The sequence below is a fragment of the Phaseolus vulgaris genome, chromosome 4, assembly GCF_000499845.2.
Source record: "Phaseolus vulgaris cultivar G19833 chromosome 4, P. vulgaris v2.0, whole genome shotgun sequence".
NCBI lineage: Eukaryota > Viridiplantae > Streptophyta > Magnoliopsida > Fabales > Fabaceae > Phaseolus > Phaseolus vulgaris.
Window position 1 is genome coordinate 1,669,626 of NC_023756.2, and position 27,553 is coordinate 1,697,178.

At 34.6% G+C, this 27,553-nt stretch overlaps 5 protein-coding genes and 1 long non-coding RNA gene across 11 annotated transcripts; all 6 read right to left on the reverse strand.

Moving 5' to 3' along the window:
- Nucleotides 1-2,518: 2,518 nt before the first annotated feature.
- Nucleotides 2,519-3,171, reverse strand: LOC137836581 (FBD-associated F-box protein At4g10400-like). Its single transcript, XM_068645243.1, has 2 exons — nucleotides 2,761-3,171; nucleotides 2,519-2,671 (listed from the first exon to the last, which is right to left on the reverse strand). The coding sequence occupies exons 1-2, from the start codon at nucleotides 3,169-3,171 to the stop codon at nucleotides 2,519-2,521; spliced, it is 564 nt and encodes a 187-aa protein (XP_068501344.1).
- Nucleotides 3,172-5,625: 2,454 nt separating this feature from the next.
- LOC137836582 (putative disease resistance protein At3g14460) lies at nucleotides 5,626-9,286 on the reverse strand. The gene is made up of 4 exons (XM_068645244.1): nucleotides 9,281-9,286; nucleotides 8,499-9,131; nucleotides 6,145-6,309; nucleotides 5,626-6,051 (listed from the first exon to the last, which is right to left on the reverse strand). Exons 1-4 carry the CDS (start codon nucleotides 9,284-9,286, stop codon nucleotides 5,626-5,628), a joined length of 1,230 nt encoding a protein of 409 aa, XP_068501345.1.
- Nucleotides 7,470-13,592, reverse strand: LOC137836758 (putative disease resistance RPP13-like protein 1). 2 transcript variants are annotated; one of them, XM_068645484.1, is made up of 4 exons: nucleotides 9,987-13,592; nucleotides 8,431-9,563; nucleotides 7,837-7,965; nucleotides 7,470-7,736 (listed from the first exon to the last, which is right to left on the reverse strand). In XM_068645484.1, exon 1 carries the CDS (start codon nucleotides 13,414-13,416, stop codon nucleotides 10,051-10,053), a length of 3,366 nt encoding a protein of 1,121 aa, XP_068501585.1. In that variant the 5' UTR covers nucleotides 13,417-13,592; the 3' UTR covers nucleotides 7,470-7,736; nucleotides 7,837-7,965; nucleotides 8,431-9,563; nucleotides 9,987-10,050. The 2 variants fall into 2 exon arrangements, with proteins under 2 accessions (XP_068501585.1, XP_068501584.1); XM_068645483.1 differs by having other exon boundaries at nucleotides 8,431-9,544; nucleotides 9,987-13,591.
- A 1,845-nt stretch (nucleotides 13,593-15,437) lies between these two features.
- LOC137836761 (putative disease resistance RPP13-like protein 1) lies at nucleotides 15,438-20,004 on the reverse strand. 5 transcript variants are annotated; one of them, XM_068645489.1, is made up of 4 exons: nucleotides 16,580-20,004; nucleotides 16,244-16,313; nucleotides 15,966-16,146; nucleotides 15,438-15,832 (listed from the first exon to the last, which is right to left on the reverse strand). In XM_068645489.1, the coding sequence occupies exon 1, from the start codon at nucleotides 19,540-19,542 to the stop codon at nucleotides 18,205-18,207; it is 1,338 nt and encodes a 445-aa protein (XP_068501590.1). In that variant the 5' UTR covers nucleotides 19,543-20,004; the 3' UTR covers nucleotides 15,438-15,832; nucleotides 15,966-16,146; nucleotides 16,244-16,313; nucleotides 16,580-18,204. The 5 variants fall into 5 exon arrangements, with proteins under 5 accessions (XP_068501590.1, XP_068501589.1, XP_068501591.1 ...); XM_068645488.1 differs by having other exon boundaries at nucleotides 16,244-16,340; XM_068645490.1 differs by lacking the exon at nucleotides 16,244-16,313.
- Nucleotides 16,647-18,057, reverse strand: LOC137836583 (putative disease resistance protein At3g14460). The gene is made up of 2 exons (XM_068645246.1): nucleotides 17,972-18,057; nucleotides 16,647-17,877 (listed from the first exon to the last, which is right to left on the reverse strand). The coding sequence occupies exons 1-2, from the start codon at nucleotides 18,055-18,057 to the stop codon at nucleotides 16,647-16,649; spliced, it is 1,317 nt and encodes a 438-aa protein (XP_068501347.1).
- A 2,525-nt stretch (nucleotides 20,005-22,529) lies between the features above and the next one.
- LOC137836763 (uncharacterized) lies at nucleotides 22,530-23,532 on the reverse strand. Its single transcript, XR_011085343.1, has 3 exons — nucleotides 23,111-23,532; nucleotides 22,945-23,019; nucleotides 22,530-22,744 (listed from the first exon to the last, which is right to left on the reverse strand). It is a non-coding gene; the product is annotated as an uncharacterized lncRNA (long non-coding RNA).
- Nucleotides 23,533-27,553: the final 4,021 nt, after the last annotated feature.

Sequence of the window (27,553 nt, forward strand, 5' to 3'; positions counted from 1 at the left end):
CTAATGATTGGATACCAATTTAAGAACTATTATTAATAATATAAACTAGTTTAGATATCAATAATTTTTTTTAGTTTATAAAATGATATCTAATTTAATCAAATAATAATTAATTATTTTGGGAAGCCTTTGGGTAGCAGTATTATGGAGTATTTGGAGTCAAATGAATAATGTTGCTTTCAGGGAGGAGAAAGTGAATACTGAAGACATTTTTAACCTAGCAAGCTACAGGCTTGGTCATGGATGAGGAGGAAAATTAAATCCTTTAGCTGTGCATACACTGACTGGGTTTCAAGGTAGTGGTATAGTTGTGGTTAATCTTTGCAAGTATGTTATACAAGGGTATGTGTGTGTATGTGCAGGATAAACGCAAGGTTGCAGGAGTATGTTATGCGGAGGAAGGCTTCGAATATCAAGTAACCTTGGGAAGCCGAACACGAGAAGCACATAAGTGCAAGATCATGGGCTCGGTCAATGATATGGTTGAAGTTAGAAGGAGAATTTTGAAGGAGGATGTTAGGCGAGATGTTAGGAAAGGAAAGAGAGCTTAAGATGCATAACTCGGCAACATGCTTGATGACTGTTTGTAAAGTTCTTTTGTAGGTATGATTTTGCTTTTGTTTTGTCTTAAGGATTATGAGTGTTATTTTGCAGGTTTCTTTTATCTGTAGTGTAGGACATGTTTAAATAACAGCAAAATGGTTCTCTATAATATAATCTAAAACAGAATTTAAAACACTCATAAATGAGCTAGGTTAGTTGTTTTTATCTTTTATGAATAGCCTAATAGATTGGCAATGATCTTGGCTAGAAGCTAGGAAGGTTTGTTGTCTATCTCAAATGCAGGGAGAGCTGGAATGCCAGGATTGTTTTGGAGAAGCCTCTTTGAAGTTTTACCCCTAAAAGATGATGCAAAAATCTGTAGAAAAGGAACCATGTGCAGAATGTCATCCAGGAGTAGAAAGAGGACTTGGTACATGATACAGGGATGAGGAAGTTAGCACATCACAACAAATTACTTCTGAGGAATATCCTGCATCAGTTGTGGAAGCTCTTTCACTCAATCGAAGCACTTTTCCACATGACTTCGGTTTCGGGAATATGTACTCTTTCACTCAATGGAAGTTTTGTGATGGGAGTATAGCAGGAGAATATGTACAAAGGCAATACTGCTGTCTTATGCTTTTATGCTTCATAATCTGCATAAATTCTGCAGATTTGGTGCATAAGGCACCAATGCTGTCTTATGTAAAAACTGCAGTTTTGGTACATAATTGATGCAAGTTTGTGGAGCCTAGGCAATGGTGTACTTATGTCCAGCAGCTTCTAACGCACTGGTAGATTTAGTTTTGCCTAGTTTTTAGGCGGAAGAAAGGAATGCACGAAAGTGGATGTTCTTATGATTGCTGCAACCCATAGTAAGTACAAAGGCACCACTGCTGTCCTAGGTTTTTTTCTGCTGCATAATCTGCAGTGTTGGTGCATAATTGGTGCAAGATATGGAGCCTAGGCAGTGCTGAATCTTTGTCCAGCAGCTGGTTCTAATACCATAGCTTCATGCCATTTGTTTTTTAGGAGCACTCCTTGACTTAAGATACAATTATGTTACGTTAAAGCAAGTGTCTAAGCCTACGCTTTTGTGCTTGTTATTTTTTTCGGTTTGTATTTTTAAAGATGAGTTTTGTATATAAGGTTTGGGATATCATGTCCCTATTAATTCATTTATTAATTGCTAAAAAAAATTGCTAATTACCCATTGCGCATACCAATTATTAGTAACAAATGCATCATAGTTAAAAGATTTCACTGTTCACAATGACAGAAAAGTAGGATCACATTGGAATTCTATGCCAACCAAATCAACCTAATCAATCTATCAGTAAATATCAGTACATTTTAAGACTAATACTTCTAATTGAGACTAAATAATGTTTCTACCTATTTCTAATATTCCATGATAGAACATTGTGGTTTCTTAAAAACCTTCATCACTGAAATATGAAAATCCCTAAAACAACAACAAAAAAACCGGTAAAGTGCAGCAAAATTTTGATTAATTGAAACAAAGTAGATTCATTTGATAAGCAAAGCCACATTCTTGCAGTTACTACAGGAAATAAAAACAAAAAGAAACCATCACTTGCTCAGACCTTAACTACTCAAACGAAAGCGTACAAGTATCAGAACTCTTCATGCATGAGGATATATGACTAGTCAAATCATGTCTTCTCAAAGAATTACAAGCATAGCGGAACTTCATGGTCCGTAAATAATTTGCATTCTTCATAATGTATTCAGCAAATTGAAGATGGACTACAGAACCCCTGAAATTGTTAAGACGACAGGTTTTAAGGTGTAATGAAATGCATGTAGGAATAGGATCGGGGCATGGCAAAAGCGCTTCATTGCCTTCAGCAACTAATTTTTTTTTCCTGTTAAAAACAATTATAATACTATATTAATCCTAATGTTTTAAGAAAATATAACAAGAAGATTAATAATTGAAAAACTTAAATCATTAAACCTCATAAATGTCAATGACAAGAGCTTTGAGTTTTGGACAATGCTTGAGCAATTCCAAGACCTCAAACCATTTCGTACTAAGATTGAAACGGGTCAACTCAAGTTGAAGTAAATTATGAAGATCAAAGACAAGGTCATCTTTATATATCTGCAAGAGATACAAAATAATATCAAAACATCAGATGTTTTTTCCTTAAAAATGAAAAGTAAATAATAAAGAAAGTTTACACGGATTACCCTATCAGTGACCAAAACTTCAACATTCTTAATTAACTCCAATGGAACTAAATGTGTATGGATGTTAGCTCTTTTCAACTTGAGCAATTTTGGAAACTTTTCTGAAGTATTAGCGGCCGATTTCGGGGCTAATCCAGACCCAACTTCCAAATCCTCTAGATTAAGACACCCAGAAAGAAAACGTTTAAGATCTTCACATTTAAATGAACGAACAGATTTCAAATGCAAGATTTTAAGCAAGGGCAAATCAACTAAAGAAATATTTTTCGGTGCTATGATGGCCAACTTGAGAACTACAAGAGTTTTGCAGCTAAACACTGCAGAGGGCAGCTGAACAAACCAATCCAGATTGATATCGAGGTGTTCAAGTCTACCACTTATTTTCAATGCAGTCTTAATGCATGTCTCCATACTAAGAAAATCGTATAAACCGCAACTTGTAAAGCGTAATCTATGGAGGGGTTGATAAGTTTCACAGAAATTTAAAAAATAGTACACTGAGAAAATAAGGGAAGAGGAGATCAATTTTCGTAAGTCACAATCCATATAATCTATATATGGCGTACCGAAGTGGAAATCCAAAGAGGGAACAAAACGCCATAGAAGTTTCCAGCGCTTGGAGAGAACACTGGTTGCAACAACTTGTTTGGTTGGGAGAAAAGAGAGAATGAAACAAAGGATTGAGTCTGGAAAATTACTGATGATATCAACCATGGTTGAGATGCAAAGTATGCAAGGATGCTTCACTTTCTTATAGGAATAACTCATTGCTGAACGTGTCAAATGGGTTAACGAGACTTTATGTGTGCATTGGAATTGATGTGGATGCCATGGGAAATCTAATCCTTGGGGAGTGAAAGGAAAAGCTTTGAGAATTTCAATAGTCTCACTCTATATTGTATTAATTTGTATTCATTTTTTCTGGATTACGCTCTGATAGATTTCTATTAATATTTTTTACACATTTTTTTTACTCAAATAGGTAAATTTATATTTTTATTCGTGTTTTATTTGATAGGTAACAAATATATATTTTTAACATAATTCAAGGCCCTATTTAATATCTAGAGTCTTAAATTTTAAACTTATGACTTCTACAGTGAAATTAGTTTTTTATCAGTAAAAAATAAAATAACTTGACTACTTTTTTTAAGTGATACATTAACTATTGATGAAGACTAATACGAATATTTTCTTTTAATAAATTTGTATGTAGTGTTTTTGGTCCTAAATAAAATTTTCAAATTTCCTTATAATTTTTATTTATTTCAGTGTTGACATATTTTAAGTGATAAACATAATTTTCCTTCAGTTACATTTTGCATCCATTACCTTTTAATATTCCTTATTTAAGTGGTAAATGAAAGAATAAAAAGAAAATGTATTGGGTATGTTTTTAATGGTTAAGTAAATTTCAGTTATTATGAACAAGTAATATAAATTTAGAATATAAAGAGTGGCTAGAAAATTCAGTTTCTTATAGGAATAACTCATGGTTTGATAATGCATTGGCATTGATGTGCATGCCATAGAAACCTAAAGTTTGGGAAGTGTAAGGAAAAGCTTAGATATAATTATAAGATTAACGTTAAATATACAATATAAAAATATATAGCAATTGAAAACTAAAATAAATATAATTAAAATAATATATCCAAAAATAAAAGGTGGATTAAATATGATTTCTATCATATTGAAGTTGAGGTTGTTTATGTTCCATAATAGTATTTTTTTCTGCTTTGGTCCTTAGTAAAATATTTTTTGTTTTGGTTTCATTTACATTACTTTTTGGTTTTATTATACTTTACTTTTAAAGCATCTTTGTCTTTTTTCTACAATTGAATTTTTTTTAATAAGACTTATACTCTAATTAATATATTATTTGGTGGTTGAATTAACTCGTGAACAGATTTTCAATTGTTATACAAAAGAATCCAGATTCTCATTGTTTCTGGACAATAATTAAGTTAGATTAATATCTTTTATTTAGGTATAAAATTTGTTATTGCTCATTGCCCATTGTGCATACCCATTGTTTATGTGTTGTATTAATCTAATTGTTATCCATCTAAGAGGTTTTTAGAACTGGTTCATAGACATTTTTTTTTGTTAGGAATAACCTCATAACAGCAAAGCCAGTGTGTGCATTCTGTTCTGCATAATTCTGCAGACTAACTAGCCACTCTTAGTAGTGATTTTGTTGGGGTCTGAACTAAGATTTGAAAATGTTTAATGCAGTTAGCTAAATGGATATGACATTTGGGGTTGGAATATTTTGGAAAATGGAAAGATATTCTAGAATCTATGGAGGATGTAGTGGATAATAAAGCTATTAAGGATTCTTGGAAAGACATTAAGGTGATAAGAACATCTTCGTTCTTCACTTTCCCTCTTCTTTAGAGTTCTTCTGTTCGTGCTCTTTTTCTTACTCTGTTTACAGAGAGCATTTCACAGTGTTGTGTGCTTGGTCTTTTCGTTTGCTAAGGGTGTTTTCATCATTCTTCACACACGGTTCTTCATCATAGATCCATCACAGCAATTGTATTAAGATATATTATAATTCTAACTTGACAATATTGTAATTGAGTGATAGTAGGTAAATAGTTTCATGGGGATTGTACTACTTTCTATAATAATTACCACAAAATAACCAATACTAATTACTATTTTTCCAATGAATTTCTTTTACATTTTACAGTTATTCATAGAATTTAAACTATTCAAGAATGAAAAGTACAACCATGACAACATCCACTATTGGGTAAGAACATTATGAAACAATCTATTTAGAGACATTCGACAAAGAAGAAAATTAGATTAATTTGATAAATATACTCACTAATAGAAAAGTCACACGTTAACTTTTCAAATTGTTTTTTCAAATGATTGTGTACAAGTATCCGAAGTCTTGCTGCATGAGGATAAATCTCTTATCATATTCTGTCTTCTCATAAGATTTTTATATTCGTATCTGCGAATGCGGAATTTCATGATCTGTGAATAATTTGCATTCAGCATAATATATTCCGCAAATTGAAACTCAAATGCAGAACCACGGTAGTATTTAAGGCAACAGGTTTTAAGGTGCAATGAAATGCATGTAGGAACAGTAAGTGGGTATGGCAAAACTGATTCTTCTTCATTGCCTTCAATGCAAATGACAAGAGTTTGAAGCTTTGGACAATGCCTGAACACTTCCAAGACATGAAGCCATCCCTCACTACACTCCAAGGTGGCAAACTCAAGTTGAACTAAATTCTGAAATTCACAAACCAGATCTTCTTTATATATCTGCAAGAGAAACAAAATAATATCTAAACATCATAAATCACATTTTTTCCCTATAAATGGAAAGTAAATAAGAAACAAATTTTATAGAATTACTCTATCTGTGACCAAAAATTCAACATTCTTAACAATTTCCAATGGAACTGAACATGAATCGATTTTAGCTCTGACCAACTTGGGAAAACTGTGGAATTTTTCTCGAGTAATATAACCCACACACTTGACTTCCAAGTCCTCGACATTAAGACACCCAGAAAGACACTGTTGAAGAAGATCACAGTGAACTAAAATAAGAGAATACAAATGCAAAATTTTAAGCAAGGGCAAATCAACAAAAGAAATATTTTCCAGTAATGATGTGTCCAACTTGAGAACTACAAGAGTTTTGCAGATAAAAACCACTGAGGGCACCGCAGTGAACCAACCCATTTGGAGGTGGATGTGTTCAAGACTAGAACTTCTTCTCAATACATCCTCAATGCATATCTCGATACCAGTATGTCTATCCAAATCATCGAAAGGATCGAAAGAGGAACATATAAAGCGTAAGCTATGGAGTTTGGTCCATATCACGACCACGCAGAAAAAAGTTCACTGAGAGAAGGTGAGAAACGATCTCATTATTTTGGAACTCGAAATCCAAAGAGGGAACTGAACGCCATAGAAGCTTCCAACGCTTGGAGAGAGAACTGGTTGCAACAACTTGTTTGGTTGGGAGAAAAGAGAGAATGTAACAAAGAACTGAGTCTGGAAAATCACTGATGATATCAGCCATGGTTGAGAATGCAAAGTGTGCATGGATGCTTCCCTTTCTTATAGGATTAACTCATCGTTCAACGTATCAAATTAACGAGACTTTATGTTTGCATTGGAATTGATGTGCATGCCATGCCAAATCTGAACCTTGGGAAGTGAAAGGACAAGCATAGAGAATTTCAACAGGTATCATATTCAATAGTGTATTAATTTGTATACATTTTTTCAGCATTTTGCTCTGTTAGATTTCTTTTAATATCTTTAAATATAATGATTTTTTGTAATTCAATATTTTTGTGTTATTTTTTATATTGGGTTATATTTCTTTTAATATATTTTTTCACAACTTTTACTCAAACAGGTAAATTCAAATTTTTATTTATGTTTTAATAAATTACAAGTTACTAACTACTTATACGTCTAATAAAGATCATTGCAAATTAGTTATGTGAAAATACCTAAAGAAAACCGATAATGTGCAGCAAACTTTCATTAGATGGAAAAAAGTAGATTAATTTGATAAACACAACCACATTCTTCTAATATGTCAATTTGTCTGCCACTTCAACAGGTTCTAATTCTGCACAATATCTTTGTACCTTTACGATTACAATTTTCTTAGTTGCAAACGGTAACCCTATTATTGCTGATAATAAATAAATAAATAAATAACAAGTCTTCTAATAATATTATGATAAGCTTTAATGCAGATTTTCATGATCCGTAAATATTTTGCATTCTGGATAATATATTAAGCAAATTAAAACTCAACTACAGAACCACTGTATTTTTTAAGACAACAGTTTTTTTTTTTTTTTAATCAGCAATAAGACAACAGCTTTTAAGTTGTAATGAAATGCATGTAGGAACAGCTTGTGGTATGACAAAATTGCTCCTTCAACATCGCCTTCAGAATCTTAGTGAAAAGAGACCTGTGAAAAAACAATTATAAAAATATATTAATCATAATGTTTGAAGAAAACATAACAAGAGGATTCAAACTTCATACTTGAAAAGCTTAAATCATTAAACCTTGCCCATGACAAGAGTTTGAAGCTTTGGACAATGCCTGAAGACCTCAACCCATTTCTTATTATGCACGCGGTTCAACTCAAGTTGAACTAAATGATAAAGATCAAAAACCAGATCTTGTAGTTATTTCTGCAAGAGATACAAAATAATATCAAAACATTAGAAATCACATTTTTTCCCCTTAAAAATGGAAAGTAAATAAGAAACTCTTTTTTGAAACTTGTTAACTAAACTATAAACTAGCTTTTCTCACTTGAACTTTTCCTCTTCTTAAAAAGCTTTATGCACACTCAACACTCAAAGTTCTGTTTGAAAACATTGTCCTTTTCTTAGTTCTCCAACTACTGATGAACGACCTAATTTTAAAAAAGGGGTGAAATTGAACTAATGAGGTAAATGGAAGGTAAAGAGAAGTTTTAGAGAGGAAAAAAAGGAATTTGCAAGAGAGTGATAATTGAGAGGATGAATAAATTGAGAGAAAAAAGGGTTCATACCTAAAGGGTGATATTTTATTTTATTTGAAATTTAAGTATAAATATTATAAGATATAATATAAGATTAACAAAATACATATTTCTGGTCAAGAATTAGCACCTCTTGAAGTGGCAGACAAATGGAAATAGATCTGCATCTAATTTTGAACTTGTGTCTCATCTTATTACTGAACATCCAGTGAGCAATCTTTCCCCAGCCGAGATGAATTTGGGCAGACCCTCCGCTGGTAAGCATTCAAACCTGGGACAATCATAAAGTGCGAGAGAGGAGAGGTGGCAAAGACCCTTGTAGTCCAACGTTTTAAGATTTGGGCAATCATAGATGTGAACAGAGGTGAGAGAGTTTGGCAGCAAAACTTCACCAGGAAAACACTCTACGTCCAAATTTTCAATAGACAAGCGTTCAAGACATGTGTTGGAGTCCAAGGTCTCTCTCAGGGAAGCAATAAGTTTAAAACTTGAAAGACACAAATGTTTTACATTTAATGGCAAACCTTCATCTAGGTACATCTCCACTTTTGGACAATCAACTATCCCCAGCAGAGTAAGGGACGGAAACAGGACTTGCATGAGTTTCAGCAACAACTTTAAATTCTCAGCTCCCACTAATGATGCAGATGATCCTTCACTCAGGAATGATTCAAATTGAGGGCAATGAACAATAAATAGTTCCATGAGATGATTATGAGTCTGCTCCTGTGAAATTCTTCTTAGGTTTTGGCACCTTACAAGTTCAAGTGGATGGAGCTTTGGAAAGAAATCTAGCGGAAAGATTGTGAGAGAGTCGCAACCACCCTCAATCTTCACATATTCAAGGAAATCGCAATGAATTATGGGAATATTCACAAGTGGACATAAATGAAACTTCAAGCGACGATGTGTTTCCGCTAATCACGAGCTTATCACAGAAATAAATTTGTAGATCCTTTAAATGAAGAAGTTGGTCTGACAGGCATTTCAGCTTTTGACACTGAGTAATACAAAGACGCTGAAGACGTGGAAAAGAAGTGGTTTTACATTCCTATTCTTCCCATTCCTTCATCTTGTCGAATTCCAATCTCTTCAATGATGGAAATGAAGAGTTGCTCCCATAAAATTCAGCGCCAATGCTCACTATTTCATCCAATCCTATAATATCTAGGGACTTCAAAGATGAAAAAAGTCCAAGGGGAGGCCAACATAGGCAGTATTTACAATCCTGCAAGTCTACAGTCCTGCAAGTGTAGCATGAAACTGTAGAAACATGAAATAAGAAGATAGAAGAAAAAATGCGGCTACGAAAACAAATATACTCAGAAAGCTAGATAAATGAAGATGATGCCGCCATAATTTCCAACTACAGAATACTCTGTTCGGAATGGATGGCAAATGCCAGACCACCTTCACGATTTTCACAGTATTCTAAAAATAGGAAACACATTTGGTTGGAATTTAATTTCAACAGAAGAATTGAAATAATTTTGCACGAAAATAAGAATAAAATAAAAGTAATTGATTCATGAAAAACGTAGCTGAGCCATCCTCCTTTAATAAATATCATCAGTTTAAGTATAACATGTGGTACTCTTGTTTAGAAAATGGCAATTATAGAGTTACCGTTTGCAACTAAGAAAAATGTAATCGAAAAGGAACAAAGATATCGTGGAGAATTCGAACCTGTTGAAGTGGCAGACAAATTGAAATAGGTGCACGCCTGATTTTGAACTTGTGACTCATCGTATCACCAAACATCTAGATTTTGGATGTGAGCAATCTTTTTCCAGTCTTCTCCATCTGGACTCCGACAACGCTCCCTCAGCAATGGACAATTCGAGATTGTAAGAGAAGAGATGGATTTGGGGAGACCCTCCGCTGGTAAGCATTGAAGGCTGGGACATTCAGAAAGTGTGAGAGAGGAGAGGTGGCAAAGACCCTTGTAGTGCATCTTTCTAAGATTTGGGCAACATTGGATTTCTAGAGAGGTGAGAGAGCTTGGCAGCAAAACTTCATCGGGAATACACTCCATGTCCGAATTTTGAATAAGCATGGTTTCAAGACATGTGTTGGGATCCAAGCTCTCTCTCAAGGAGGCGATAAGTTTTAAACATGAAAGAGTCATATCTTTTATATTTAATGGCAAACCTCCATCTGGAAACAACTCCACTCGTGGACAATTAGTTATATGCAGCCCGGTAAGGGACGGAAACAGGATTTGCATGGGTTTGGGGAATGATTTAAATTGAAGGCAATCATGAATATCTAGATACATGAGATGATTATGAGCGTATTCCTGTGAAATTCTTCTTATGTTTTGGCATCTTTTCAGTTCAAGAGAACGGAGCTTTGGAAAGAAATCTAGCCGAAAGATTGTAAGAGAGTCACCTTCTCCATCAATATGTTGGATTTCAAGCGGCGATGTGTTCATACTGTTTCCGCTAATTGTGAGCTCATCACTAACAACTTCTTCCTTTAAATGAGTACCTTTCAGTTTGGGACATTCATCCACATAAAGCCATTTAAGACGTGGAAAAGAAGTAGTTTCACACTCCCATTCTTCCCATTCCTTCATATTGGAGAATGCCAGATTCTCCAAGCATGCAAATGAAGAGTTGCTCCCATAAAATTCAGCACCAATGCTCACTATTCCATCAAACCCTACAATTTTGAGGGTCTTCAGTAATGACAAAAGTCCAAGGGAAGGAAAACATAGGCAGTATTTACAATCCTCCAACTCTAAGAACACTAGATTTGATAACGAATTATTGAATAGCCAATTTGGGAATTCTGTACCGCTGTAGTTCCTGATTGACAAACACTCCAAGTGATTGGAAGGTTGTAGATTCTCAAGTACTTCCCTTTCTTTCCTTGGATCATCAGGGATGTTGTTCGACTTCCATTCTAACTCTAGCTTCACAAGGTGTTGTTTAGTTTTCAAATTTGTTTCTAATGCATCCAAAGGATTCACAATATTCTGCAACTCCTTAATTGATAGACTTCCATGAAGATTAAGTCCTCCAATCTGCTTAGTACTTAGCTCACTATTTCTATCGATGAAAAACATACTCAATACTTGAAGATTCTTCAATTGTCCAAAAAGCATTGGCATCTTTGTTAGTTTCGTATGTTTAAATTCCAGGCAACGCAATTTGGTAAGTTTATGAAAATTTAAGGGCAACTCCTTTAACCTTAAACAATAGTTCAACTTCAGTATTAGTAAGTTATAGAGCAAACATATAGAGTCTGGTAGTTTTTGTATATTAGTATACGAAAGATCTAATGAGTGGAGATGTTTAAGATCACCTATAGAATCTGGGACCTCTCGAAGATTTGAACAAAAAGAAAAAGATAAGACGCGTAAAAACTTAATCTTGGAGAATAAATCATGTATTGAAATCTTGAAATGCCATTGAGATCTCTCATATTGTGAGATAGGAAGAAATGAACGAAGTCTTTTAGCATCAATTAAACCCTCAAAACCATAAAAACTTTTGGCATCACATAATTCAAATGAAAAATTACGGGTTGTTTTCGGTATACATTGGCCTTTATCAATATTCAACCTGAAGCAGAAATCTGAAAAGACATATTTTGCCAAATCATTCAGAAGGTCATGCATTACGAAAATCCCTACGAAACTTGATTGTTGAAAAAAAGACCTTGACAATAGATCATTGAAGTACTGTTCACCAACTTCTTCTGGATGTCTAATCTGTTGTGGACTCTGTAGAAAATTTTGGGCCATCCATAACAAAATTAACTCCTCCTTCACAAATCCATAATCTTTGGGGAATAAGGCACAATAAGTAAAGCACTTTTTAAGATGAGAAGGAAGATAGCGATAACTCATAAATAGCGCTGGAATAATTTCATTTTTTTCTTTTGGTAACTCCCATATCTCACTTTCCAATATGCTTTTCCAATCTGAAATTGATGACTTTGTGCGTAAAAGACATCCAATTGTTTTCAAAGCTAAAGGTAATCCCTTGCACTTCTCAACTATCCTTCTACCAATCTCCTTTAGCTCATCATTCAATTCAAGATCATTATCCTTTAATGCGTGATTTTCAAAAACATTCCAGCATTCATCCTCTCCTAATTGCTCTAGAAGATGCACTTTAGACCTCATGTTAGAAGCAACGTTCTCACCTCGAGTTGTGACAAGAATTCTACTTCCTGGAGCCCCATAGCTAAGAGGAGTTCGCACAACTTCCCATTCTTCTCGTCTTTCGTTCCAAACATCATCCAAAACAAGAAAAAATTTTCTTCCTGACAATTTTTCTTTCAGTTTTTTGTGAACCATTTCTAAGTTCTCACTATCATCTTTTTGATTTGTGATTGCCTCAAGGATTGTTCTTGTCACCGTCAAAACATGAAAATGATCAGAAACACATACCCATGCTTTGATATCAAATTTTGCATCATGGATCTTTGGGTCATTGTACACATGTTGGGCGAGTGTGGTCTTACCCAACCCACCCATGCCCACAATGGAAAGTATTGATGGCTGCTTAGAATTGTGGGTTTCAGATTTGAGCCAATTAATGATTATATCTTTGTCAGCATCTCTGCCATAAATAACACTTTCAACCATCAAAGAAGATGATGGCAATTTCTGTGAAACTTTACTACCAAATCCATCACCAGAATAAGTACCCTCCTTCAAACCAAGAGCACCCTTTTGTTTTGCAAGATATTCTAGTTTCTCCAATACTTCTTTCATCTCTGATTCAATTTTCTTGTTAAATGAAGTGAAAGTAGAGTTGAAGAAATTTGATACCTTGGAAGTAAAGGTTTGAGGTTCGGATTGAGCTTGGACTTGGCATCTGGTGAGTTCATAGTCTATTTCACCCAAAAGATCCTCTGCATCAAAGACAGCCTCTTTGACAGCAAAAAGCCATGCTTTGACGTGTGGATCTGTGAACTGCTTTAGTTCAGCATCATCCGCGAGAGCATTGATGGAGTGCAACATGATGTTCAAATTTCCAAGGAGCTTCTCATCAAGTTTTCTTCCACGAAAGAAGTCCAGAAATTGAGGAGAAGCGAGCCTATCGAATGCAACCTGAAGAAAGGCCGAAAGAAGAGCACCACCAACAAGTTCTGCTGCCATGGTAATGATGGGAAGAATGGTAAAGAGTAAGTTGAAATGCAGTTTGTGAGAACTATTCAGCCGATGGATGCAATATGTATTGATAGGATGAGTTGACTTTAAGGATGGTGGAACATACTTTTCTTTGAATCTTTCTTAAAGCTTAATTCCACAATTATTCGTTGCATTCACACATTCATCCAATCATAAAGAGTGATTGATGGTTGGGTTTTAAACATTCGATTACATATTTTATGTTTGATTAGTTTTATATTCAATGGTTTTGGTGAGTTGATAAAGGTCGATAGACCCAAAGTGAAGCAATAATTGTTTATTTTCTGATATGATATCACAAACTTATTTAATGAATAAAAGTCTGATAATAATGGTGTGTCATACGTCGTTATTTATTGTTTTATCTGTAGCTTCAATCAGTGGAAAGAAGATACCCTTAAATATCGATCAAATTTTTAACAGTTTTTTTTTATGAATTTCAAGTTTTAAAATATTACTTCTGGATCAGAAATACAATTTTTTTCAGAATGTATACAGACTTTTAACATAAATCAATGTCTAGTTGTACATCAATCATAATAAAAGACTCATTCCTTCTACAAGAGTTATTGGAAATTTGAGGATCCATGGTGGAAGAGAATAACGCCACAAAGTATCAATTGACAGTGCAACAATGAGTTGAAATTGTCAATTGCATGAACTGATGTCTCCTGTTAAGAGTCCAAGAGGTGACAGTTTGAATATGTAAGATTTTTAGAAAGGTGTTGGCTCCCCAACATGGCTAAGAAGAAACTTCACACTTTTGTTAGTTGATGTTAGAGTCTTTGCACTTGTATGAACAATTTTTCGGTTGTAGGAGAGTCTTGAGATTGTGGAGTAACCAGAGGTAATAAAACAGTAAAACATAATTATTATAACTTTTTGAATGGGAAGAGAGATTACAAGGATTTGAAATAAAACAGGAGACATGGATTTTTTTTCCAAAGAATCAGAATTGATTGAGAATGGATACTTAATGAGATGCAATCTATTAAAATATGCTGAAGATTGAAAAGTGATTTCTTAAATACCTGTCATGCAGATTTTCAAAAAATCATGAGAGAAGCCAGCCTATAAAATGCAATGAGATTTTGAACAGTTAAATGTGTAAATGTGTGAATGCTGACAACACAACCATTCAGTCTCGAACCACATGCAGCACTGAGAACCACCCATAGATTCAATTAACAGTTGTACTTTGTGCCACCATCTTGGCAACAGTTTCCTCTTTATCCTCTGTGTGAGGAAGAGACTGATATCTAAGCTTAAGAAGTGGAATGGATGGTGATCTTCAATTTCTTTCATTCATATTTTATATATGGCTTCAAATCTTTAATTTCATCTAGCTTTTCTTTCTGTTAGAGGGTTAATGGCATATAAAGTGCTTGGGAAAAAGTTCATTTATCTTACTTTGATGGTTAGTTTCCAAAACTGAAAGTAGCATAATTAATTGAAACAGTGGCGTGCATTGCAGAAAAGTGCGTTCTGTTTTGTTCCTTGAAAACCAAATTTAGAAGCAAATAGACCCACAAAGAGGTTCAGCAAAACAGTTTAGTTAGAAAAATGAAGTTTAGAAGTCTCTAATAGTTCATTTCATTTTTTTAGTACATAACTAGTTCGCTGAACTAATCAATAATAGTTCACTGTTGACGATGATAAATTTGTTTTGTTTTATGCTGCCACAGGTAAAGCATGTATAATTTCAAGTTCTAAGAATGGATGGTTAGAAAAGCCTTTACATGTCACAATTCCTATTGCTTCAATCTCTCTCTCAGATGTAGTAATTTTCCTGGACTTGTTTAGGTACTCATCATCTCATGATCCAATTTCAAACCCCTCTACTAGTTTTCTCTTAATCATATCTTTACACATTGGTAGAAACAGATTATAATTTTCTCCTAAAGCAGATGACAAAACCGTTTATATATATATTGGAAGATAAATATGAATAAAGTGAAATATAATCTCTATTTGCCACATCTAAAATATATTGTAAAATATCTAATGTTGCTTCCATTAACAAACACGTATACCTTTTACAGTTTAATAATTACACAAGCTTTACATACCTAATCTACATGTCAGGTGACAGGTTACACAATCCTGCTTCAGCAAATTTTATAAATAAATGAAAATCTGAGGAGGAAAATCTAATGTCAGAAGTAAAAGGTATTTGCAATGCTCACTGCTTCAATGCCACTCCCAACACAGCATGAGGACAAATATAACTTCAAGTTCTATGAAAGGAAGTTTAAAAGTATTTACATTTCACAACTCCCTTTGCCTCAATTTCCCTCTCTCATGTAGGAGTCACAATTTCAAACCCTTTTACTTGTTTTCTCTGTATTTCATCGTCCAATGGTACAAACAGACTTTGAAAGGCCTGTGGAAGAAAACAGGTTACCATTAATTAGTTCTGAAGGTTTAGTAAATGCCGATTACAGAGTGAAATATTTGCAACTTAAGAAAATTGTAATTGAAAAGGCACAGAGATATTGTGGAAAATTAATTAGCACCTGTAGAAGAGGAAGACAAATGGGATTTCCTCCACATCTATTTCTGAACTTGTGCTTCATCTTAATTGAGACTTGAAACTTGAAAGAGACACATGTTGAAAATTCCACATCGAATGTCCTTCATGTGCACTCAAAACCCGCAACTTCATTTTTGGAATATTTCTACTCCAGTTTCAGTGATCTATTATTAAGTTTAAGTTCATTTTTTTTTGTCAGAAACTGTAGTAGCATGAAATAAGAAGATAGGAGGGAAAATGTGGCTATGAAAACAGATATACTTAGATGATGATGCCATAACCTCCAACTACAGACTACTCTATTCGGAAAGGATGCCAAATAGCAGACCACCTTCACGATTGTCGTAGTATTAGTATTCTAAAAATAAGAAACACATTTGATTGGAATTTAAATTCAATAGAACAATTGAAATAATTTTGCACAAAAATAAGAATAAAAGAAAAGTAATTGATTCATGAAAAACGTAGCTGAGCCATCCTCCTTTAACAAATATCATGTGCTGCCCTTGTTTGGAAAATGGCAATTACAGGTTTACCGTTTGCAACTAAGAAAATTGTAATCGAAAAGGTGCAAAGATATTGTGGAGAAATTAGAACCTGTTGAAGTGGCAGACAAATTGAAACAGGTGCACGTCTAATTTTGAACTTGTGACTCATCTTATGATCAAACATCTAGTTCCAGTTCTTGGATGTGAGCAATCTTTCCCCAGTCTTCGCCATCTGGATTCTGACAACGCTTCTTCAGCAATGAACAACGCCAGATTGAGAGAGAAGAGATGGATTTGGGCAGACCCTCCTCTGGTAAGCATTGGAGGTTGTGGCAATGTTGAAGTGAGAGAGAGGAGAGGTGGCAGAGACCCTTGAAGTGCATCTTTTTAAGATTTCGACAAAAATAGATTTTTAGAAAGGTGAGAGAGCTTGGCAGCAAAACTTCATCGGGAAAACACTCCACGTCCAACTTTTCAATAGACAAGCTTTCAAGACATGTGTTGGGATCCAAGGTCTGTCTCAGGGAGGCGATAAGTTTTAAACTTGAAAGAGACAAATCTTTTACTTTTAATGGCAACCCTCCATCTGGGAACATCTCCACTTTTGGACAATCAATCATATGGAGCCTGGTAAGGGACGGCAACAGGATTTGCATGGGTTTCGGTAACAACTTCAAATTCTCATTTCCTATTAATGTTGCAGATAACCCTTCACCCAGGAATGATTCAAATTGAGGGCAATCATTAATATATAGATACATGAGATGATTATGAGCGTACTCCTGTGACATTCTTCTTAGGTTTTGGCAGCTTCTTAGTTGAAGAAGGCGAAGCTTTGGAAAGAAATCTAGCCGAAAGATTCTAAGAGAGTCGCAGCCACCAACAATACACATTTCTTCAAGGAAATCGTAATGGGTCATGGGAATACTCACAAGTGGACATGACCAAATTTCGCTTATGACGACCTTATCACAGTAATTAATAAAGAGTTTCTTTAAATGAAAAAGTTGCTCTGACAAACCTTTCAGCTTTGAACAATAGTTCAACTTCAATATTAGTAAGTTATAGAGCAAACATATCGAGTCAGGTAACTTTTGTATCGCAGTACACCATGAAAGATCTAGTGAATGGAGATGTTTAAGATCACCTACAGAATCTGGGACCTCTCTAAGGAATGAACAACGACAAAAAGATAACATGCGTATAAACTTAATCTTGGAAAACAAATCATGTATGGAAATCTTGAAATGCCATTGACGTTCCCAAAATTGTGAGATAGGAAGAAATGAACGAAGCCTTTTAGCATCTGTTAAACTCCCAAAATTATCAAAACTTTTGACATCACAGAATTCAAATGAAAAATGACGAGTTGTTTTCGGTATACACTCGCCTTTATCAAATTTCAACCTAAAACAGAAATCCACAGACATATTTTGCCAAATCATTCAGAAGGTCATGCATGACGAAACGTCCAACAACGGTTGACTGTTGAAAGAAAGACCTTGATAGTAGATCATTGAAGTACTCTTCACCAACTTCTTCTGGATGTCTCATTTGTTGTGGACTCTGTAGAAAATTTTGGGCCATCCACATCAAAATTAACTCCTCCTTCACAAACGTATAATCTTTAGGAAACAAGGCACAATAAACAAAGCACCTCTTAAGATGAGAAGGAAGATAGCGATAGCTCAAAAATAACGCAGGGATAATTTCACTGTGTTCTTTTGGTAACTCTCATATGTCACTTTTCAATATGTTCTTCCAATCTGAAATGGATGACTTTGTGCATAAAAGACATCCAATTGTTTTTAAAGCTAGAGGCAATCCGTTGCATTTCTCAACTATCCTTCTACCAATGTTCTTTAGCTCATCATTCAATTTAAGATCATCATCTTTTAATGCATTATTTTTAAAAATATTCCAGCATTCATCCTCTCCTAATAGCTTTAAAAGATGCACTTCAGACCTCATGCTAGAAGCAACTTTCTCACCACGAGTAGTGACGAGAATTCTACTTTCTGAAGCCCCATAACTAAGAGGAGTTCGCACAGCTTCCCATTCTATTGGTCTTTCGTTCCACACATCATCCAAAACAAGAAGAAATTTCCTTCCTGACAATTTTTCTTTCAGCTTTTTGTGAACCATTTCAAGGTTCCCACTATCATCTTTTATACCAGTGATTGCCTCAAGAATTGTTTTTGTCACTGTCAAAACATGAAAATGATCAGAAACACAAACCCAAGCTTTGATATCAAATTTTGCATCGTCAATCTTTGGATCATTGTACACATGTTGGGCGAGTGTGGTCTTACCCAAACCACCCATACCCACAATGGAAAGTATTGATGGCTGGTTAGGATTATTTGTTTCAGATGTGAGCCAATTAATGATTATATCTTTGTCAGCATCTCTACCATAAATAACACTTTCAACCACCAAAGAAGATGATGGCACTTTACCACCTGATCCATCAACAGAATAAGTACCCTCTTTCAAACCAAGAGCACTCTTTTGCTTTACAAGATATTCTAGTTTCTCCATAACTTCTTTCATCTCTGATTCAATTTTCTTGTTAAATGAAGTGAAAGTAGAGTTGAAGAAATTTGATACCTTGTAAGTAAAGGTTTGAGGTTGGGATTGAGGTTGGACTTGGCATCTGGTGAGTTCATAGTCTATTTCACCCAAAAGATCCTCTGCATCAAAGACAGCCTCTTTGACAGCAAAAAGCCATGCTTTGACGTGTGGATCTGTGAACTGCCTTAGTTCAGCATCATCAGCTAGAGCATTGATGGAGTGCAGCATGATGTTCAAATTGCCGAGCAGTTTCTCATCAAGTTTTCTTCCACGAAAGAAGTGTAGAAATTGAGGAGAAGCTAGCCTGTCGAATGCAACCTGAAGAAAGGCCGAAAGAAGAGCACCACCAACAATGGTAGGAGTTGGAAATGAAGTGAATGGATTCAGTGCAGGAATGAAAGCTATAGTAATGAAATGATCAGTCAGAAAGGATGACTTGACTTTAAGGACAGAGGAACATCTTTTTTCTTTAATGGCTATAGTGATGTATTGATTCATCGGTTGTGATGAATGAAAGTATGAAGGGAAGACAGTTGTGGGCCCCAGTGAAGCAGTAATTGTTGATTGTTTATAAGAAAAGTGTTAACAGCTGTAATTCTTGAATGGATGTCTGATAATAGGATGAAATAAATGATCAGTGAAATCTGACAGTATTTCGAAACCAAAATTTTAATTGCTTGGTATAGTGATGAGAAGAGTAGTTAGGAAGGATGACTTGACTTTAAGAACATATTTTTCTTTAATGGCAACTCAACCAATATAAAATGTGAGCTGTTGGATATTCATTCAACGGTTGTGATGAATGAACAAATGGGAAGAGGGTTGTGGGCCCAGTGAAGCAATAATTGTTGACTGTTTCGGATAAGAAAAGTCCATGAATGACTGTAATCCATGAATGTATGTCTGATAATAAGATGAAACAAATCATCAGTGAAATCTGACAGTAGTTCTTGAATAATATCTGAGTTCAAATAATATCTTTTATGCAACAATTATATTATATTCATCAAATTTAGTTGATGTACTAATTCGCATCCTTTCGTTATTCACTTAATTTGGTATCTTTATCTCTTTATTTATCACTTAATATACCTTAAAAACATAAAAGATATATGATATGGAGGAGTTTGATTTATTTATTCATATACTCTATATACAGAGTAAAATATAACAAAATATCAAATATTAACAATTTCTCAATCTGAATTTTCTTAATCTAAATAATAAATGAATATATTTTTATCTTTATGTAAGAAATATTTTTAAAAAACTTAAGATTTCCTAAAAATATATTAAGCAAATATTTTCAATGTTGCTTTTCTGAAATGGTGCCTGATGTAAAGACATTATAAATGTATAAAATTTGGAGAGTTGAAGTCACAATCTTGCAAAGCATTTCCTAAGAATTATTTTAATCTACTTGTTCACTAGATCTACAACTTAAGATTATCTTTTAAGTTATTTTCTACATTTAAAAGGTTAGTGTAGTTTTTTGCATTTATTTGAATAATGTCGTGGTGTTTTCAATGTATAATAGTGTGATTAAAATACTATGCAAACAAGGTTTGTTTGTTTCTAGTAATTAATTATATAGTTTCGTGATTTTAGAATATTTTATAATATTGATAACTTTGTTTGAGTTTATTAAGACTTTTTTAGTCATCGTATGCCTATTTTTGTTGTTGTTAATGATCCATTATTTGTTTGTCAATGTATATTGTTCGATTTTATTTTATAATTTTGTTTATGAATTTTCTTATCCCGCAAGGTTATTTAGTTATTGCTTGTAATGTATGAGTGCTTTTTTAGAAGAAAATGTGTAAATATAGAATGAAATATGATGGTGAGATACTTCTTCTAAGCTAGATAGATGGAGTTATTTTTGAGATATTATGTATTCTTAAAGAAATTAGATATGTTTTTGGTGGTGGAAGTATGATGTTCTATTGATGGAGATATTAAAGACATTGAAAAGATTTTACCTGCATCTCATAGGAAATTTTGTATTTCACATGTATTCAAATTTTAGGAAGAAATTTCTAGGAAAACGTTGAAGAATATAACATTAAAAAATTTGTAACATTTTCAGATACAGTAATAGATCGTCCAGAAATTTGTATTTATTTAAATATTTTTTAATGTATTGATTTTTAAAGTTTATTAATGGCCTCATTTTTTTCTATTACAAAATGAACTTTAAATCTAACTCAACCCTAACTCAACTCCATAAAATCAGCTTATAAAGTTGAGTTTTGCACCCACTTATATACAATGAAAGGCTCTAATCTCTAGTCGATGTGGGATGTCAACATTTTCTTTACAATCCTATCTAGAAAAAAGTTAGATGATAAGTTTCCAATGAGCAACATCTAAACTTTGATGAGCATATGAAATTAGTGGGTTGTGTGGATAGCTATAAATTATATAAAATGATTATTTACATTGGCCACCATAATGGTTTTCTTACCTTTAACATGAATCATGGCAGCATGAGACACCACATTCATAGGAATTAATGATGACACAACTTTCCCATGCAGTCTTACTCTTCTTTTCTGTCCTACTAACCCACTCTTGGAACTCTCTTTTGTGTACCATTGAAACAACTAAGAAACATCATCACTCACATGGGCACACACATATATATATACACACTACATATAGCTAATCTTCAGCAGGTGTCTGCTACTGATATACTCCTACCACCACTCATTTTATAAACAAACTACTACGTCAGTTTTTATATATTATATATAGAGAGAGAAACTAAATTGATATATACCTGTTTCATCCACATGGTTCATGACTGTTTTATTAAAAAGATGAATGAATGATTTCTTTCGTATATGGCTTCCATTAGAGAGAAGAAATTGAACACATATTAAACGTTGGATCCGTACTTTACATAAAACCATCAACGACAAAGATGAGAAAGAAAATAGTTGAGAAAAATTGTGAATGACAGGCAGCTAGAACCATGTAGGTAATAGTGAAGTACAGGAAAAATCAAGTCCTATGTCAAACAGAGAATGTTTGTTATGAATTCAGAGAATGTTTGTTATGAATTCAGAGAATGTTTCATAACTATAATTTTTTGATACCTCAAGCAATGACTATATTAAGGAATTTCTATTATTCATGACATATAAATTCAAAATTGAACTCCAGTAATACTCCCACATGCTTTTGTTTGGTTAAGATCAACTACATGTTTTGACAGAAGCACAGTATGATTTGCAACATACTAAGAAAGGACCTCTCCAAAATCATGTTCAGAGAATAATTGAAGGACTTCCTTTATTTTTATTAGAAATCTGTTTCGAAAATTTTATTTGCCAGATCCCCTTCTTAATTATTTCAGGTGCGGCCTAAGAAATCATTGTGTAAACATATAAAGCAGATAGAAAAATTATTTGAAAATAACTTTCAAGTTTACCTTTGCTGGACACTCCTTCTCCCTTGTTTTATAGGATACCTCAAGTATGAAGAGTAATTACTATTTCTTTAACGTCTTATCTAAAGTAATTCAAAAGCATACCTGTAAAAGGAAAAGGGAAAATAAAACTAGTTTATATTAAATACAAGTTCCTTAGAAACTGAATTCAGAAGAAGCCTTTCTTAGTGTACCCAATGTTCACAGCTGTTTCCATTCATCTTGTCTCCAGTCAATACATCATGGGATTTTCAATATATCATGAACCTGTATTTTCATTCAAAAAGAATTAAGAACATGAGAATTGGTGTGAATAACTGCATTCTATTAAGTTTGTTTTTTTTTTTCAGAAACTTCATTAATCTAACGTACGAAGCATGGATTAAGAAGAAAGATGGATAGGTGAGGACAAGAAAATAAATTTACCCAAGTAGCAAGCCAAAGGATGATGATGGATGGAACTATACCTTCCAACTACAGAGTAATCTTTCAAGAATAAATGCCAAAAGCCAGAACTTCTGCACTTCACAATTTTCAGTGTCCTAAACATAGGAAACATATTTAGTTGGATTTCAATTTGCAACAAACAACATTGCATTTCAAAAGCTGTAGAGATATTTGGAGAATTGGCACCTAATAAAATCGGTGGATGTCTAACTTTTTAACTGGAGCTTTCATTAAATCTTCAGGTCTTCAATGTGAGCAACCTTTCACCAGTCTTTGCCTTGGTTTGAGCAATGGACAACCCCAGATTTCAGGAGTTGAAATGGATCTAGTTATACCCTCTGGTAAGCATTGGAGGTTGGGGCAGTCTTCAAACTTCAATTCCTGGAGAGAGGAGAGTTGGGAAAGACCCTTGTTGTCCAGTTTTTTAAGATCCCAGCAATCATTGATTCTTAGATAAGAATTACTAAACAGAGTGTTTGAATATCTCTAAAGAATTAAGGATCTTGGCTTCCAATTATATTATTAATTAGTATATCCATGAGATGATTATGAGGGTGCTCCTGTGAAATTCTTCTTAGGTTTTTGCACCTTCTCAGATGAAGTAAGAGAGTCACAGTCACCGTCAATCTCCATTTCTTCAAGGAAATCGTAATGAGTCATGAGAATATTCACAGGTGGACATGAACAAATCATCAAGACTTCATGCGACGAGGTGCTAATGACGAGCTTATCACAGTAACGAATAACTAGTTTCTTTAAATGAAGAAGTTAGTTTGACAGACCTTTCAGCTTTGGACATTCAACCATAGAAAGATGTTGAAGACGTGGAAAAGAAGTAGTTTTACATTCCCATTCTTCCCATTCCTTCATCTTGTAGAATATCAATGTTTCCAAAGACATAAATGAAGAAGAGTTGTTTCCATAAAATTCAGCACCAATGCTCACTATTCCAAAGCTGTCCAATTTCAAGGGTCTTCAGAGATGACAAAATTCCAAAGGGGGGCAAACATAGGCAATACTGTAAGAATACCAAATTTGATAAAGAATTATTGAATAACCAACTTGGGAATGGTGTACCACCATAGCTACTGATTGACAAACTCTATCATTAGGGATGTGGTCCGACTTCCATTTTAACTCTAGCTTCTCAAGGTGTTTATTTTCAAATTTGCTTCTAATGTATCCTCTGCCGCAACTTGTGAAATTCCGTCCTAATTTCTGCAATTTCATTTCGGGTTTGTATTGCGCTGAAAAAATTCACACAGGTACTTTCATATGTTGTTTGCACCCAGGTAAGGAGACACGTCCATAAAAAAATCACAAAAAGAAGATACAGGGACAAAAAGCCAGGACGTTTTGTTTTCGGAAAACCAATTTTGTTCCCTCTCGGTCTAGGACTTACGAAGCCTTACTCCTTGGGTATTTTGCTCTGAAATTTTTACCAGACATTCGTCACTGTGTCTATTGAATTTTGGCTGAGATTTTGAGCCCCAGATTCGTCCCACAAGACTGGCAATAAATTTTAAATTCATCACTAACAGAGCTGAAAGGAAGGTTCGTTTGTGTGCAAAACTGTTTGATTTTATTCGTGGGTGAATACTCATCCGTTTGACCAGAAGTTTGTTGCGTTTTGTCCAAAATTCAGTGGAAATTCTTACGTGGAATTTCAGGCAAAAATTATTTCGGGAGAATTTTTTAGAAATTTTGTGCAAACAAAGACTATCCTCTACAGAAACTTGTGAAATTCCGCCCTAATTTCTGCAATTTCATTATGGGTCCGTATTGCGCTGAAAAAACTCACACAAGTGCTTTCATATGTTGTTTGACCCAGAGAAGGAGGCACGTCCATAAAACAATCACAGAAAGAAGATACGGGGAAGAAAGGCCTGGACGTTTTGTTTTCGAAAAACCAGTTTTGTTCACTCTCGGTTTGGGACTCACTACGGCTTACTCCTTGGTATTTTGGTCTGAAATTCTAACCAGATATTTGTCACTGTATCTATTGAGTTCTGGCTGAGATTTGAGCCCCAGCTTCGTCCCACAAGACTGGCAATAAATTTTTTATTCATCACTGTCAGGGCTGAAAGGAAGGTTCCTTTGTGTGCGAAACTATTTTTTTCGTTGGTGAATACTCATCCGTTTGACTTGAAACTTGTCGCGTTTTGTCCCAAATTCAGTGGACATTCTTACGTGGAATTTCAGGCAAAAACTATTTTGGGAGAATTTTTCAGAAATTTTGTGCAAAACAAGGCTATCCTCTACCGAAACTTATGAAATTCCGCCCTAATTTCTGCAATTTCATTCCGTGTCCGTATTGTGCTGAAAAAACACATACAAGTGCTTTCATATGTTGTTTGCACCCAGGTAAGCAGGCACGTCCATAAACAAATCACAAAAAGAAGATACGGGGAAGAAAAGCCAGAACGTTTTGTTTTCAGAAAACCACTTTTGTGCACTCTCGATTTGGGACTCACTAAGACTTACTCCTTGGGTATTTTAATCTAAAATTTTTACCATACATTCTTCACTGTGTCTATTGAGTTTTGGCTGAGATTTGAGCCCTAGATTCGTCCCACAAGACTAGCAATAAATTTTTTATTCAGCACTGCCAGGGCTAAAAGCAAGGTTCGATTGTGTGCGAAACTGTTCGATTTTTTTCGTGGGTGAATACTCATCTTTTTGACCTGAAATTTGTCGCTTTTTGTCCCAAATTCAGTGGACATTCTTACGCTGAATTTCAGGTAAAAACTATTTCAGGAGAATTTTTCATAAATTTTGTGCAAACCAAGCCTATCCTCTACCGAAACTTGTTAAATTTTGTCCTAATTTCTGCAATTTCATTATGGGTCCGTATTGCGCTGAAAAAACTCACAAAAGTGCTTTCAAATGTTGTTTGCACCCAGTTAATGAGGCACGTCCATAAACAAATCACAAAAAGAAGAGACGGGGAAGAAAAGCCAGGACGTTTGTTTTTGGAAAACCAGTTTTGTTCACTCTCGTTTTGGGACTCACTACGGCTTACTCCTTGGTATTTTGGACTGAAATTTTTACCAGACATTCGTCACTCTGTATATTGAGTTTTGGCTGAGATTTAAGCCCCAGATTAGTCCCACAAGACTGGAAATAAATTTTTTATTCATCACTACCAGAGTTGAAAGGAAGGTTCGTTTGTGTGCGAAACTGTTTGATTTTTTTCGTGGGTGAATACTCATCCGTTTGACCTGAAATTGGTCGCATTTTGTCCCAAATTCAGTGGACATTCTTATGTGGAATTTCAGGCAAAAACTATTTTGGGAGAATTTTTTAGAAATTTTGTGCAAACAAAGACTTTCCTCTACCGAAATTTGTGAAATTCCGCCATAATTTCTACAATTTCATTCCGGGTCCGTATTGCGCTGAAAAAACTCACACAAGTGTTTTCATTTGTTGTTTGCACCCAGGTAAGGAGGCACGTCCATAAACAAATCATAAAAAGAAGATACGGGGAAGAAAAGCCAGGACGTTTTGTTTTCGGAAAACCCGTTTTGTTCACTCTTGGTTTGGGACTCACTACGGCTTACTCTTTGGGTATCTTGGTCTGAAAATTTTACCAGACATTCGTCACTGTGTCTATTGAGTTTTTCCTGAGATTTGAGTCCCAGAGTCGTCCCACAAGACCGGCAATAAATATTTTATTCATCACTGCCATGGTTGAATGGAAGGTTCGTTTGTATGCGAAAATGTTTGATTTTTTCATGGAGGAATGCTCATCCGCTTGACCTGAAATTTTTCGCGTTTTGTCCCAAATTCAGTGGATATAATTACGTTGAATTTCAGGAAAAAACTATTTTGGGAGAATTTTTCAGAAATTTTGTGCAAACCAACGCTATCCTCTACCGAAACTTGTGAAATTTTGTCCTAATTACTGCAATTTCATTCCAGGTTTGTATTGCGCTGACAAAACTCACACAAGTGCTTTCATATGTTGTTTGCACCCAAGTAAGGAGGCACGTCCATAAACAAATCACAAAAAGAAGATACGGGGAAGAAAAGCCGCGACGTTTTGTTTCCGGAAAACCAGTTTTGTTCACTCTCGGTTTGGGACTCACTACAGCTTACTCCTTGGGTATTTTAATCTGAAATTTTTCCCTGACATTCGTCACTGTGTCTATTGAGTTTTGGCTGAGATTTGAGTCCCAGATTCGTCCCACAAGACTGGCAATATATTTTTTATTCATCACTGTCAGGTCTGAATGGAAAGTTCGTTTGTGTGCGAAACTGTTTGATTTTTTTCGTGGGTAAATACTCATCCGTTTGACCTAAAATTTGTCGCGTTTTGTCCCAAATTCAGTGGACATTCTTACGTGGAATTTCAGGCAAAAACTATTTCGGGAGACTTTTTCAGAAATTTTGTGCAAACCAAGGCTATCCTCCACCAAAACTTGTGAAATTCTGCCCTAATTACTGCAATTTCACTCTGGGTCCGTATTGCGTTGACAAAACTCACACAAGTGCTTTCATATGTTGTTTGCGCCAAGGTAAGGAGGCACGTCCATAAACAAATCACAAAAAGAAGATACGGGGAAGAAAAGCCACGACGTTTTGTTTATGGAAAACCAGTTTTGTTCACTCTCGGTTTGGGACTCAGTA